Consider the following 15,595-nt stretch of genomic DNA (forward strand, 5'->3'; position numbering starts at 1 on the left):
GTTGAAAACTTGTCTACAGTTTAAAGGTCATGGGTTTTAATCCTCAGTGATTTAATGAAGTTTGAGTTTCATCACATGTTCACACCAATCATATTGAAGCTTATCTTTAACAAACACCTTCACGATTTGGCAGTTACTCTGCATGATGACAAGCTTTACTTTTGGTATTTTCAGCACATGATCACACTAATGGAAGTTTACTCTGGTTAAATTATAAAGAAGGAGTTTTACTTGTACAAAAGTATTTTGACTATTCAACAACTTTGTCTTAATTCAGATTTTGTTAAGTGTATTTTTGTGTTTGTTTGGGACGGCAGAACAGCTCTGAAACTTTTCTGCGCAATATTTTTTCTTATCTTTGTCTTGCACCTTATCCTCCTGGCAGTTACCCCCCCCCCTCCCACAGACACACATGTCTATCTCCTTGTTGACATGTTACTGATCAGTTTCACTTTAAACGAACTTGGTGTCGCAGATGATTTTCTCCTCTGAAGGTAACATGAGCAGTTTTTAAATGTTTGACTTGTTAAAGGACAATTCCGGGCGAATTCAACTCTGGGGTGTATTTTCATATCATTTTAGGTCTAAAAGAATGAATCTGAAGATTTTCAGTTTAATCGCTCCTGTTTTGCGGTAGTTGCATCTGTCCGCGCGTCCCCACGGCAGCAATGAATGGGAGTGGATGTAAGTTCCGCTGTTTAGGCTGTTTCCAGCCCTCAAAGCCACAATTTTTTTCCACAGACAGCGTCAGATGGCTACTCAAACATGCACCGAGAAGTTTATTTACTTCAAGCAAGCCGGCATGTTTGTAAAACTAGATCTAATTCAAAGTCTCCTGGAGTCTCGCGCGAGCCCGAAGTTGCAGTGCTGGTGTATTCAGGCGCAGTAGGAGCTACCGCTTGTGTCATAAACACAGGAATATCGACTCTTTACTTGCTTGAAGTGTACATTTTTTTCCACAGACAGCGTCAGGTGGCTACTCAAAGATGCGCCGAGAAGTTTTTTTTACTTGAAGCAAGTAAAGAGTTGATATTCCTGTGTTTATGACACAAATGGTAGCTTTTCCCACTGCATGTGAACACACCGCGCACGGCAACTGGGTCTCGCGCGAGACTCCGGGAGACTTTGAATTAGATCGACTTTTACAAACATGTCGGCTTGCTTGAAGTAAATAAACTTCTCGGTGCATGTTTGAGTAGCCATCTGACGCTGTCTGTGGAAAAAAATTGCGGCTTTGAGGGCTGGAAACAGCCTCAACAGCGGAACTTACATCCACTCCCATTCATTGCTGCCGTGGGGACGCGGGGACAGATGCAACTACCGCAAAACAGGAGCGATTAAACTGAAAATCTTCAGATTCATTCTTTTAGACCTAAAATGATATGAAAATACACCCCAGAGTTGAATTCGCCCGGAATTGTCCTTTAACACCTGTTGTTACCTGAACATACGACTGCTTTTAAACTCCCAGGGGTGGACACATCACCACTGTGGGGCCCTGACAGCTATGGATACTCTGAAGGTGGTTCATGTGTTCTGATCCTTAAAGAGTTAATACTGCAGTTTAGAAATACTCCTGTACGAGCCAGAATTCTGCATCAAATGTATTACTCATGTTTTTTTTTGTTCTCTAGTCGATGTGTGAGGAGCATTTTAATATCTATTTCAGTTTAAACTTTGATGGACATGTTGTTTGATTGTTATTCTCATCTGTTGTTCCACTGCCTCACTACATCACAACTGATTCTCTCTTCTTCATTTGTGTTGGGAAACATGTTGTGTGGATATTTGCACTACAACACTTTCATGCTTTCATGTGATGTGCTAACTACGTAAATGAGGTCTCCACCTTTCTACTGCTGGTTTAGTTTGACGGATCTGTGAGACCAACTCACAACACATCAGCCTCTCTGGTCCTGTGGCTCCATCTAGTGGACTGAGAGTAGAAGTGCAGCATCTTCATCTTCCTAGCACTGAAACAGAGAAGAAGAGCCAATCAGTGGAGGAGCAGCTGGACACATGATGGACATGTGAGCTGGTAATGATGTGTGTTTCCTCTGCAGGTGAAGCTACAAAGTGTGTGTGAACTGATGTGGATGTGAACTCTGCAGCATGGACAAAGAACAGGGAGCCTCTCCCTCTAAAACCACTGGGGAACATGAGAGCCAGATCAGAGGTCAAAGGTCAGATGAGCATCTTGAAGTGTCTATAATTTACATCACTGCTCCGTCATTGTTATTTACATTAAAATCTGTGTTAGGGTCAGAGACACACATTACTCTGGACCTGGACCTGGACCTGAACCCAACATGGTGTCCATGAAGAGTGACTGGTCCATGGATCGTCCTCTTAGATTCAGTCAATCTGTGGATGGAAGGTCAGAACTTCAAAACACTTTTCTCACTAAAAGTTCTTGGTGGTTATTTTAAGATTGAAGGCATTTTTCATCAGTTTTCTCCAACATTCATCAGTTGTGTTGATGTTTAGGATCCAGCAGCAGAGACCAGCCTCTCCTGAACCCAGCTGTCTGTCTCTAAAGAGCGACGACTCAAAGGATGTTATCATTGAGTTTAAAGGAGGACAAGGATCAGCTGATCAAATGTAAGCTGTAACTGACACTCAGACTGAATGATCGTTCTCGGGACTTTTTTTCACTAGAAGTCACTTGTTGCATTTAAAATATTAAATACATTTTCATCATTTTTTTCCAACATATACATTAATCAGTTGTGTTGTTGTTTCAGGATCCAGCAGCAGAGACCAGACTCTCCTGAACCCAGCTGTCTGTCTCTAAAGAGCAACGACTCAAAGGATGTTATCATTGAGTTTAAAGGAGGACGAGGATCAGCTGATCAGATGTAAGATGTAACTGACACTCAGACTCAGGTTAATGTAGAAAACAACCAGTTGTATGAGGTGTTGTTGGACCAGGTCAGAGGTCAAAGTGTCTCTGTGTTGTGAACGTCCACACTGGAAGGTGGAGGTCAAACTGTGAGGGGTGGTGAGAGCTGTAGGGACTGAACCAAACACTGAGCTGAAGCTACAAACAGCTGCAGATTGAGCTGTTGATTCTAAGTGGGATCAGCAGGACTGTCAACCTTCACCTCTACAGGGAGGCTTATGATTGGCTGTCACATCAAACCTGACTTCATGGACCTTTAGCTTGTGTGTCTCTGTGTGGACAGACATGATGTGAGCTCATTCTCCATGATTCCTCCACAGAGTGGACCAGGAGAGCTCAGAGGTTCCCAGTGGTCAGTCTGCCCAGCAGCATCCAACACACCTGGACTCCATATTTAAGGTGAGGACATGTCCAACAGCTGCTGTCACATCTGTTGTGTTCACAATCATCTCCATGCTGCACTTTGACACCAGTGGATTGTCAGTCTGTCCAACATGGATCTGATGTTTGGCTCCATGGTTTTAGTTTGATGCTGTCACTCATAGAGTTTCTGTTCTAGCTGCTGGAGGAGGACATCAAAGATGATCTGAAGGAGATCCACAAGTCTCTGAGTCCAGATTACCCAGAATTTCACAGGGAGGATGAGGAGGTGTTGGATGGTGAGGATGAAGAGCAGAGGAGCATCAGAGAGGCATTAGTGAAGATCACAGTGAAGCTCCTGAGGAGGATGAAGGAGGAGGAGCTGGCTGAGCGTCTGCAGAGCAGTAAGAGGATTTCTCTAAAGATTCAACCTGATGGACAAATGAGATGTTCATTGACATCAACACATGGAGAGAAACATGTTCATATAATTACTCGTTAGAGGAATTCAAATTTTTCCCATCATTGTCTCTATGATTCAATTGTTAATTGGATTTCTTCTATAATTCTTCTGTATTTATTGGACACTAAGGAGGAGCTAACAGTGCAACTTTGTTTTGAATCTTCCTTCTATCTTGTAGCTGAAAAAGTTAAGATACAACCACATTACGATAAATGTTCTTTTGTGTTCTTGCAGGATATCCTACTATCTGCCAACAGAACCTTAAATCTGGCCTGAAGAAGAGGTTCCAGTGTGTGTTTGAGGGCATCGCTAAAGCAGGAAACCCAACTCTTCTGAACCAGATCTATACAGAGCTCTCCATCACAGAGAGAGGGGCTGGAGAGATCAATGATAAACATGAGGTCACACAGATTGAAACAGCATCCATGAAACCAGTTGGATTGGAAACAACCATCAGACCTGAAGACATCTTTAAAGTCCCACCAGGAAGAGACCGACCAATCAAAACAGTGATGACAATGGGAATGGCTGGCATTGGGAAAACAGTCTTAACTCAGAAGTTCACTCTGGACTGGGCTGAAGACAAAACCAACCAGGACATACACTTCACATTTCCCTTCACCTTCAAAGAGCTGAATGTGCTGAAGGAGAAAAAGTTCAGCTTGGTGGAACTTGTTCATCTCTTCTTCCCTGAAATCAAAGAAGCAGGAATCTGCAAGTCTGATCAGTTCCAGGTGGTCTTCATCTTTGACGGTCTGGACGAGTGTCGACTTCCTCTGGACTTCCACAACACTAAGATCCTGACTGATGTGACAGAGTCCACCTCAGTGGACGTGCTGCTGACCAACCTCATCAGGGGGAAACTGCTTCCCTCTGCTCGCCTCTGGATAACCACACGACCTGCAGTGGCCAATCAGATCCCTCCTAATTGTGTTGACTTGGTGACAGAGGTCAGAGGGTTCACTGACCCACAGAAGGAGGTGTACTTCAAGAAGAGATTCAGAGATGAGCAGCAGGCCAGAAAGATCATCTCCCACATCAAGACCTCAAGAAGCCTCCACATCATGTGCCACATCCCAGTCTTCTGCTGGATCACTGCTACAGTTCTGCAGGAGCTGTTGAAGACCAGAGAGGGAGGAGAGCTGCCCAAGACCCTGACTGAGCTGTACATCCACTTCCTGGTGGTTCAACTGAAACTGAAGAACATCAAGTATGATGGAGGAGCTGAGACAGATCCACACTGGAGTCCAGAGAGCAGGAAGATGATTGAGTCTCTGGGAAAACTGGCTTTTGAGCAGCTGCAGAAAGGAAACCTGATCTTCTATGAATCAGACCTGACAGAGTGTGGCATCGATATCAGAGCAGCCTCAGTGTACTCAGGAGTGTTCACACAGATCTTTAAAGAGGAGAGAGGCCTGTACCAGGACAAGGTGTTCTGCTTCATCCATCTGAGTTTTCAGGAGTTTCTGGCTGCTCTTCATGTCCATCTGACCTTCATCAACTCTGGACTCAACCTGATGTCACAACAAGAAACAACATCCAAGAAGTCTGAGAGAAAAGTTGAATGTACCCCGACCACTTTCTACCAGAGCGCTGTGGACGAGGCCTTACAGAGTCCAAATGGACACCTGGACTTGTTCCTCCGCTTCCTCCTGGGTCTTTCCCTGCCGACCAATCAGATTCTCCTACGAGGTCTGATGACACAGACAGGAAGTGACTCCCTGACCAATCAGGAAACAGTCCAGTACATCAAGAAGAAGATTGAAGAGATTTGCCCTCCAGAAAACACTATCAACCTGTTCCACTGTCTGAATGAACTGCATGATCGTTCTCTAGTGGAGCAGATCCAACAGTACCTGAGTTCTGGATGTCTCTCCACAGATAAACTTTCTCCTGCTCAGTGGTCGGCTCTGGCCTTCATTTTACTGTCATCAGGAGAAGATCTGGACAAGTTTGACCTGAAGAAATACTCTGCTTCAGAGGAGGCTCTTCTGAGGCTGCTGCAAGTGGTCAAAGCCTCAAACAAAGTTCTGTAAGTGTAGAAAGAGTTCAGTCAATTCAGGATAGTTTGGTCTGAGCTGTGTAATAGAATCATGTTCTTGTTTGTTGTTGTTTCTTCAGACTGAGCGGCTGTAACCTCTCAGAGAGAAGTTATGAAGCTCTGTCCTCAGTCCTCAGCTCCCAGTCCTCTAGTCTCAGACACCTGGACCTGAGTAACAACAACCTGCAGGACTCAGGAGTCAAGGTCCTGTCTGGTGGACTGAAGAATCCACACTGTAGACTGGAGACTCTCAGGTGAGACTCCATCCAGCTGTTTATCTGAAGACACTTGAACACTTGAACACAGCAACAGGTTTTGACAGAGGTTTCCTGTGTGTTGTTGTGTGTGTTCAGTCTGTCAGGATGTCTGATCACAGAGGAAGGCTGTGCTTCTCTGGCCTCAGCTCTGAGCTCCAACCCCTCCCATCTGAGAGAGCTGGACCTGAGCTACAACCATCCAGGAGCCTCAGGAGTGAAGCTGCTGTCAGACGGACTGGAGGATCCAGACTGGAGACTGGACTCTCTCAGGTATGAAGAGGCTGCTGCAGCCACACACACTGTCTGACAGAGGAGGAGCTTCATGCAGGTGCACACTTTCCTATTAGACAAGGTGATGAGGTGTTTCCTCCTCGTCTCCTCCTGCTCTGTATCATCACAACATGAAGACTCCAGCTCCTTTTCTCTTCTTCTTTCAGGATGGAGCCTGATGGAGTCCAATGGTTGACACCAGGTCTGAGGAAGTGTAAGTGTGTCTGGACTTCATTCGACCATCTTCACACTGTCACATCACTGACGTCATGAGTCTTCATCAAACTGTCAATAACTGATCAGATGATCAATAACTGCGGCTGTGTCTTGTTTCTCCATCAGATTCCTGTCGATTCAAAATCGACACGAACACAGTAAACAGAAGAATCAAACTCTCCAACAACAACAGGACAGTGACACTTGTGGAGGAGGATCAGTCATATCCTGATCATCCAGACAGATTCGAACACTGGCCTCAGCTGCTGTGTTCAACTGGTCTGACTGGTCGCTGTTACTGGGAGGTGGAGTGGACAGGAGCTGTTGATGTGTCAGTGAGTTACAGAGGAATCAACAGGAGAGGAAACTGTGAGAGTTCCAGGTTTGGAGGGAACGATCAGTCCTGGAGTCTGAAATGTTGTGATGATGGTTTCACTGTCAGTCACAAAAAAACAGTAACATCCTGCTCCTCCTCTGTCTCTAACAGAGTAGCAGTGTATGTGGACTGTCCTGCTGGATCTCTGTCCTTCTACAGAGTCTCCTCTAACTCTTTGATCCACATCTACACCTTCAACACCACCTTCATTGAACCTCTGTATCCTGGGATTAGGTTCAGGTCGTGGCGCTGGATTCACTCTTCAGTGTCTCTGTGTTCTATGTAGTATCTTTAAAACCCCTTTTAAAAAATCTGTCTGTCTACTGTATCTATCACTTTACATTTGCAGTGTCCTAATGATGGTCACAAATAGGCCTAGAGATCAGGATGGAGATGCTGCCATGTTTAAGTTGTTTGAATACAGATTGCTTTTATTGTAAATGGTTGCTGTGATTAACATGATTCACCACTTACCTTCAGATTTGACATTAGATTCTGTAAAGACTCTGTAGATCACTATAACAATATCTTGACAGATAAAGTGGCCTACTTTTCAATGCTGAACTGTCTTTAAAATCAAGTTCTACAGTACTTCCACTACAGTAAAAATGTCTAACTCTAACATTCACTAGTAATGGAGTTGTATTTGACCAGGATGTTTGTACTCTGACATGAGTCATTAAGTTGTCTGCTTCACACACCTCAGAGATTATTGTAGAATAAAAATGTTGTAGAGTTTAACTTTTTTACTACTGTGAGTGTCATTTTGTTGTCTTTTCGCAATAAAAATCTGACTGAGAATATTTGTGTTTTGTCTCTGAATCACGAGGAACTGACCTGAACAGGTTCAAATTAAAACACTTTACATGAAATGTCTGATGATGACAAAGACAGCAAAAGTATTCTAGGACCGCAGAACAGTTTCAGAACAATTTCTGCACAATAAGTTTTTTTTTTTTTTCAAAGTATATTTTTGGGGCATTTTTGCCTTTATTGGACAGGAAAGTCGAGAGAGAGACAGGAAATGGGAGGCAGGGGGTTGGGGTGGGAGGGGGTGTCACGCAGGATAGGGCCGCTCGGCACGGGATTCGAACCAGGGTCGCCTGCAGTGAGGACTATAGCCGCAACACAACACATGGGGTGGGTGCTCTACCAACTGAGCTAAACACCGCCCGCAATAAGTTTTCTTATCTTTATCTTGCACCTTATCCTCCTGGCAGTTACTCCGCCCCCTGCCCCCCCACAGATACACATGTCTATCTCCTTGTTGACATGTTGCTGATCAGTTTCACTTTAAATGAACTTGGTGTCGCAGATTATTTTCTCCTCTGAAGGTAAAGTGAGCCGTTTTTAATGTTTGACTTGTTAACACCTGTTGTCACCTGAGCATTCGACTGCTTTTTAACTCCCAGGGGTGGACACATCGCCACTGTGGAGCCCTGACAGCTATGGATACTCTGAAGGTGGATCATGTGTTCTGATCCTTACAGAAGAAATACTGCAGTTTACAAATACTCCTGTATGAGCCAGAATCCTGCATCAAATGTATTGCTTGTGTTTGATTCTGATCTGTTGTTCCACTGCCTCATTTGTGTTGGGAAACATGTTGTGTGGATATTTGCACTACAACACTTCACTGTGTTGTCAGAGTAGACTGCAGCTATTGGTCACCTGTGAGTCCTCATGCTGCTTTCAGGTGATGTGCGAACTAAATGAGGTCTTCACCTTTCTACTGCTGGTTTAGTTTGATAGATCTGAGGCTGACTCACCCCACATCAGCCTCTCTGGTCCTGTGGCTCCATCTAGTGGACTGAGAGTAGAAGTGCAGCAGCTTCCACTTCCTGACACTGAAACAGAGAAGAAGAGCCAATCAGTGGAGGAGCAGCTGGGCACATGGTGGACATGTGAGCTGGTAATGATGTGTGATTTCTCTGCAGGTGAAGATACAAAGTGTGTGAACTCAGCAGGATGGATCAGTGTGAGGACAGAGAGGAGGGAGCCCCTCCCTCTAAGAAACTGTGTCGGGAATATGGGAGACGAACCACAGGTCAAAGGTGAGATAAGGATTAATAAGTATCCATGAGGCAGAACACTGCTCCATCATTATTACTCACATTAAAATCTCTGTGTGTATGTTAGGGTGATGGGCAAACAACAGACTGCTGGACCTGTACCTGGACCTGGATCTGGACCCAGCTGTGTGTCCATGAAGAGCGACCGGTCCAAGAATCAGCCCCTTAGATTCAGTCAATCTGTTGATGGAAGGTCAGAATTAAAATGAATAAAATCTTTCTCACTAAATGTTACCTGTTGTGTTAATTAAAAGATTGAATACATTTTTCATCAGTTTTCTCCAACATGTACATTAATCAGTTGTGTTGTTGTTTCAGGATCCAGCAGCAGAGACCAGACTCTTCTGGACCCAGCTGTCTTTCTCTAAAAAGGGGTCATTCAAAGGACTGGGAAAATGAGTTTAAAGGAGGACAAGGATCAGTTGACCAGAGGTAAGCTGTAACTCACACTCAGACAGACTCAGATTAATGTAGAAAACAACCAGTTGTATGAGGTGTTGTTGGACCAAGTCAGAGGTCAAAGTGTCTCTGTGTTGTGAACGTCCACATTGGAAGGTGTAGGTCAAACTGTGAGGGTTGATGAGAGCTGTAGGGACTGAACCAAACACTGAGCTGAAGCTACAAACAGCTGCAGACTGAGCTGTTGATTCTCAGTGGGATCAGCAGGACTAGTCAACCTTCACCTCTACAAGGAGGCATCTGATTGGCTGTCACATCAAACCTGACTTCATGGACCTTCAGCGTGTCTCTGTGTGGACAGACATGATGTGAGCTCATTCTCCATGATTCCTCCACAGAGTGGACCAGGAGAGCTCAGAGGTTCCCAGTGGTCAGTCTGCCCAGCAGCATCAAACACACCTGGACTCCATATTTAAGGTGAGGACATGTCCAACAGCTGCTGTCACATCTGTTGTGTTCACAATCATCTCCATGCTGCACTTTGACACCAGTGGATTGTCAGTCTGTCCAACATGGATCTGATGTTTGGCTCCATGGTTTTAGTTTGATGCCGTCACTCATAGAGTTTCTGTTCCAGCTGCTGGAGGAGGACATCAAAAATGAGCTGAAGGAGATCCACAAGTCTCTGAGTCCAGATTACCCAGAATGCTCAGGGAGCCAGAGGGAGGATGAGGAGGTGATGGACAGTGAGGGTGAAGAGCAGAGGAGGAGCAGAAGAGAGGCATTAGTGAAGATCACAGTGAACTTCCTGAGGAGGATGAAGCAGGAGGAGATGGCTGAGAGTCTGCAGAGGAGTAAGAGGATTTCTCTAAAGATTCAACATGATGGACAAATGAGACGTTCACTGTCATCAACACATGGAGGGAAACACGTTCACTCATTAGAGGAACTAAAATTTCCACACGATTCAATGATTTCACATAATTTTCTCCATGAGTCAGTTGTAGATTGGATTTATTTTAGAATTCTTCTGTATTTATTGGAAACGAAGGAGGATCTAAGTTAACTTAAGATACAACCACATTAACTAAATGTGTTTTTGTGTTCTTGCAGGATCTCCTGCTATGTGCCAGCAGAACCTTAAATCTGTCCTGAGGAAGAAGTTCCAGTGTGTGTTTGAGGGCATCGCTAAAGCAGGAAACCCAACTCCTCTGAACCAGATCTACACAGAGCTCTACATCACAGAGGGAGGGACTGGAGAGGTCAATGATGAACATGAGGTCACACGGATTGAAACAGCATCCAGGAAACCAGACAGACCAGAAACAACCATCAAACCAGAAGACATCTTTACAGTCTCACCTGGAAAAGACCGACCAATCAGAACAGTGATGACAATGGGAGTGGCTGGCATTGGGAAAACAGTTTTAACACAGAAGTTCACTCTGGACTGGGCTGAAGACAAAGCCAACCAGGACATACACTTCACATTTCCCTTCACCTTCAGAGAGCTGAATGTGCTGAAAGAGGAAAAGTTCAGCTTGGTGGAACTTGTTCATCTCTTCTTCACTGAAACCAAAGAAGCAGGAATCTGCAGGTTTGATCAGCTCCAGGTGGTCTTCATCTTTGACGGTCTGGACGAGTGTCGACTTCCTCTGGACTTCCACAACACTGAGATCCTGACTGATGTGACAGAGTCCACCTCAGTGGACGTGCTGCTGACCAACCTCATCAGGGGTAAACTGCTTCTCTCTGCTCGCATCTGGATAACCACACGACCTGCAGCGACCAATCAGATCCCTCCTGAGTGTGTTGACATGGTGACAGAGGTCAGAGGGTTCACTGACCCACAGAAGGAGGTGTACTTCAGGAAGAGGTTCACAGATGAGGAGCAGGCCAAGAAGATCATCTCCCACATCAAGACCTCACGAAGCCTCCACATCATGTGCCACATCCCAGTCTTCTGCTGGATCACTGCTACAGTTCTGGAGGAGCTGCTGAAGACCAGAGAGGGAGGAGAGCTGCCCAAGACCCTGACTGAGATGTACATCTACTTCCTGGTGGTTCAACTAAAACTGAAGAAGGTCAAGTATGATGGAGGAGCTGAGACAGATCCACACTGGAGTCCAGAGAGCAGGAAGATGATTGAGTCTCTGGGAAAACTGGCTTTTGAGCAGCTGCAGAAAGGAAACCCGATCTTCTATGAATCAGACCTGACAGAGTGTGGCATCGATATCAGAGCAGCCTCAGTGTACTCAGGAGTGTTCACACAGATCTTTAAAGAGGAGAGAGGCCTGTACCAGGACAAGGTGTTCTGCTTCATCCATCTGAGTGTTCAGGAGTTTCTGGCTGCTCTTCATGTCCATCTGACCTTCATCAACTCTGGACTCAACCTGATGTCACAACAAGAAACAACATCCAAGAATTTAGAAAGAAAAGTTGAATGTACCCTGAACTGTTTCTACCAGAGCGCTGTGGACGAGGCCTTGAAGAGTCCAAATGGACACCTGGACTTGTTCCTCCGCTTCCTCCTGGGTCTTTCCCTGCCGACCAATCAGACTCTCCTACGAGGTCTGCTGACACAGACAGGAAGTGACTCCCTGACCAATCAGGAAACAGTCGAGTATATCAAGAAGAAGATTGAAGAGACTTCTTCTGCAGAGAAAAGCATCAACCTTTTCCACTGTCTGAATGAACTGAATGATCGTTCTCTAGTGGAGCAGATCCAATCCAGATCAGGACGTCTTTCCAAAGATAAACTATCTTCTAGTCAGTTGTCGGCTCTGGCCTTCATTTTACTGTCATCAGGAGAACATCTGGACGAGTTTGACCTGAAGAAATACTCTGCTTCAGAAAAAGCTCTTCTGAGGCTGCTGCCAGTGGTCAAAGCCTCCAACAAAGTTCTGTAAGTGTAGAGAGAGTTGAATCAATTCAAAATAGTTTGCTCCGGGCTGTGTAACAGAATCATGGTGATTGTTTGTTGTTGTTTCTTCAGACTGAATGGCTGTAACCTCTCAGAGAGAAGCTGTAGAGCTCTGTCCTCAGTCCTCAGCTCCCAGTCCTCTAGTCTCAGACATCTGGACCTGAGTAACAACGACCTGCAGGACTCAGGAGTGAAGCTGCTGTCTGGTGGACTGAAGAGTCCACACTGTAGACTGGAGACTCTGAGGTGAGGATCCATCAAGCTGTTGATCTGATGACACTTGAACACACCTCCAGGTGTTGACAGAGGGTTCCTGTGTGTTGTTGTGTGTGTTCAGTCTGTCAGGATGTCTGGTCACAGAGGAAGGCTGTGCTTCTCTGGCCTCAGCTCTGAGCTCCAACCCCTCCCATCTGAGAGAGCTGGACCTGAGCTACAACCATCCAGGAGCCTCAGGAGTGAAGCTGCTGTCAGACGGACTGGAGGATCCAGACTGGAGACTGGACTCTCTCAGGTATGAAGAGGCTGCTGCAGCCACACACACTATCTGATAGAGGAGGGGGAGCTTCATGCAGGTGCACACTTTACTATTAGACAAGGTGATGAGGTGTTTCCTCCTCATCTCCTCATACTCTGTATCATCACAACATGAAGATTCCAGCTTCGTCTGCTCTTCTTTCAGGGTGGAGCCTGGTGGAGTCAGATGGTTGACACCAGATCTGAGGAAGTGTAAGTGTGTTTGGACTTCATTCAACCATCTTCACACTGTCACATCACTGACGTCATGAGTCTTCATCAAACTGTCAATAATTGATCAGATGATCAATAACTGCAGCTGTGTCTTGTTCTCTCCATCAGATTCCTGTCCACTCACAATTGACATGAACACAGTGAGCACAAAGATCAAACTCTCCAACGACAAGAGGAAGGCGACACATGTGGAGGAGGATCAGTCATATCCTGATCATCCAGACAGATTCGATCAGTGGCCTCAGCTGCTGTGTTCAACTGGTCTGACTGGTCGCTGTTACTGGGAGGTTGAGTGGACAGGAGCTGTTGATGTGTCAGTGAGTTACAGAGGAATCCAAAGGAAAGGAAACAGTGAGAGCTGCAGGCTTGGAGGGAACGATCAGTCCTGGAGTCTGAAATGTTGTAAAGATGGTTTCCTTGTCAGTCACAATAAAACAGTAACATCCTGCTCCTCCTCTGTCTCTAACAGAGTAGCAGTGTATGTGGACTGTCCTGCTGGCTCTCTGTCCTTCTACAGTGTCTCTTCTGGCTCATTGATCCACCTCTACACCTTCAACACCACCTTCACTGAGCCTCTGTATCCTGGAATTAGGTTCAGGTCATGGTACTGGACTGACTCTTCAGTGTCTCTGTGTTTGTTGTAGTATCTTTAAAACCTTTTTTTTTTATTTAAAAAAAATGCTATTTTTTTGTGTTTCTAACATAGCTACATGCACTTTATTACTTTGCAACATATAGAACCTTTAAAGGTGTTCAGAAATGGCAGAGTTTCCACAAGTTGCCGCACGAGTTTACCCGAGTAAGGAAAACAAATTTCATTGGTCGTTATCGAGCGGGTGGGATATTTAATGTTTGGGGCGAGACCGAGCTTGGTGTGTGTGTCTCAGACGTTTGATTGACGGATGACGGATCCAATATCAGTGGCTGATGAATCGTGAGCAAGGTGACGCATAATTTGTGCGCCTGCATTATCCAGTGCGAAAAAAAATACCACACTTTCATCCCGGATTTACTCGAAAATAGAATTTTGCACAAAGTTTGGGCTCCATCGTCTGATAGATGAGTTATTTCACTATTGTTAGGACCCACAGTGGAATCAAATTCAATTTTCTTTTCCGTACAGCTTTTTTTTATTTTTTATGCTATTTTTGTGTTTCTAACATAGCTACGTGCACTTGATTACTTTGCAACATATAGAACCTAAAAGTGTATAAAACGCATACACAGTTTTTACAGACCTGGTAATAATTGCAATGTGGGATACTTAACTTGTATAATAGTAGCATCTGGACATGGCAGACCTGCCAACCTTGAAATATTTTTATGAGTACCACCCCCCCCCCCCCCCTACCCCCACGAGGGAAAAAAAAAAAGTTTTTTAGAAAATGCTCTATTTCTTCACCCACATTCAATTTTACTGTAGAATAACTATATCATTCAACTACTTTTCTACTCTTTGTGCTTTGCTAGGGATGTCATAATATCATAATATGACATTAGGCTACCTTAATAACAAGCCCATGACATTTATTGCAGTATTGTAAAGCATGTCATGATATCAAAATTTCACTGTATTATAATAGCACAGTACAATAATTATTTCATTATCCATAAGTCAACAACAAGAACATTTGGTCTAAAATAAAATACTGCAGCTTATCTGCCTTTCTCATTCACCAGCCTCTCTCCCCTTATCCCATCCTCACCTGCCTGTCTGCCCCCACCTCACTCACTCACCTCGCTCCTTCTCCTTCCCTCCCTCCCTCCCCTGGCTCACCTAGCTCCTTCTCCCTCAATAACTTTAAACCTGGTTCTGTATCTGCCGTCACACAACACAACATTTTTTTTTTCATTAGTGTGAAAAGTTTAACGATGTCCGCGACATCTGCGCGGTCGGTCCGTGTGTCTGTCTCACGTGCGTTACGTCTGACCCCAGCTCTCAGTAGAAGCTGCAGCGACTGTTGTTGTTGCTCCAGGTAGTGCTAAACATCAACAACAACAGCTGCTTGTTAGTCAGCAGTGACAACGCAGCCACACACGCACCAAACAGTCCGCTGACAAAGTGACACGGACGTTCGCAAGCGCCGTCATTTATATCGTTAAATGTCCGCGTCGCGCGGCTCTGCCATTTCACCCAAGCCTAAAGCCTTGGTTATACTTTCGCCTGGCTCCGTTGGCAGTTGGCGCGCGCACCTCGGCAGAGCGCACAGGCGTTTATACTTGCCGCATTCACCGTTGCAATATTCGTAGCAAAGACAGGGGGCGGTAGATAAAAAAATACAATAGGAAGTAGCAGAAGCAACTAAAAACAGAGAAGAAGTAAGCAGGATTTCTCCTGTAGCTCTACTATTTACCTTAATTAAAAAGCTCCGGTGTAATTGTGATAGTTAACTACATGATTTGAAAACCAACCGTCCTTGCAACATCAGTGTAGTAGTTATATAACGTTATCGATCGCTCCATGTATTGATTTTTCGCCGGCTTGTTGTAAACAGATGCACATGGAGGAGAGGAGGGACCGGATTTGCATAGTTCCTCGAGTTCTGGGTCATTTGATGGTCTTTATAAC

General features: G+C 45.0%; 2 protein-coding genes across 2 annotated transcripts in view; both read left to right on the forward strand.

Annotated features, from left to right (window-relative positions):
- The first annotated feature begins 399 nt into the window (after window positions 1–399).
- Window positions 400–15,595, forward strand: part of LOC146990559 (uncharacterized) — a 22,278-nt gene continuing 7,082 nt past the window's right edge. The window contains exons 1-13 of the mRNA XM_085804177.1: window positions 400–494; window positions 2,064–2,183; window positions 2,261–2,377; window positions 2,488–2,601; window positions 2,745–2,858; window positions 9,276–9,389; window positions 9,755–9,833; window positions 9,994–10,210; window positions 10,470–12,261; window positions 12,352–12,525; window positions 12,617–12,790; window positions 12,959–13,005; window positions 13,135–13,666. Of these exons, the coding sequence (XP_085660303.1) occupies window positions 2,113–2,183; window positions 2,261–2,377; window positions 2,488–2,601; window positions 2,745–2,858; window positions 9,276–9,389; window positions 9,755–9,833; window positions 9,994–10,210; window positions 10,470–12,261; window positions 12,352–12,525; window positions 12,617–12,790; window positions 12,959–13,005; window positions 13,135–13,666 (3,545 nt within the window). The 5' untranslated portion in view covers window positions 400–494; window positions 2,064–2,112. The remainder of the gene's footprint in view (window positions 495–2,063; window positions 2,184–2,260; window positions 2,378–2,487; window positions 2,602–2,744; window positions 2,859–9,275; window positions 9,390–9,754; window positions 9,834–9,993; window positions 10,211–10,469; window positions 12,262–12,351; window positions 12,526–12,616; window positions 12,791–12,958; window positions 13,006–13,134; window positions 13,667–15,595) is intronic.
- Window positions 4,151–7,668, forward strand: LOC146990560 (stonustoxin subunit beta-like). The gene is made up of 5 exons (XM_085803700.1): window positions 4,151–4,159; window positions 5,815–6,020; window positions 6,120–6,293; window positions 6,461–6,507; window positions 6,636–7,668. The coding sequence occupies exons 1-5, from the start codon at window positions 4,151–4,153 to the stop codon at window positions 7,169–7,171; spliced, it is 972 nt and encodes a 323-aa protein (XP_085659826.1). The 3' UTR covers window positions 7,172–7,668.

This window comes from Trachurus japonicus, chromosome 2 (assembly GCF_045865225.1).
Source record: "Trachurus japonicus isolate A0001 chromosome 2, Traja_1.0".
NCBI classification, from domain to species: domain Eukaryota; kingdom Metazoa; phylum Chordata; class Actinopteri; order Carangiformes; family Carangidae; genus Trachurus; species Trachurus japonicus.

What these genes read in the sequence shown, in the direction of transcription:
- LOC146990560 (XM_085803700.1), top strand. An exon ending in TGTAGACTGGAGACTCTCAG is followed by an intron (nt 6,021 to 6,119) that starts GTGAGACTCCAT and finishes GTGTGTGTTCAG; the next exon opens with TCTGTCAGGATGTCTGATCA. An exon ending in TGGAGACTGGACTCTCTCAG is followed by an intron (nt 6,294 to 6,460) that starts GTATGAAGAGGC and finishes TTCTTCTTTCAG; the next exon opens with GATGGAGCCTGATGGAGTCC.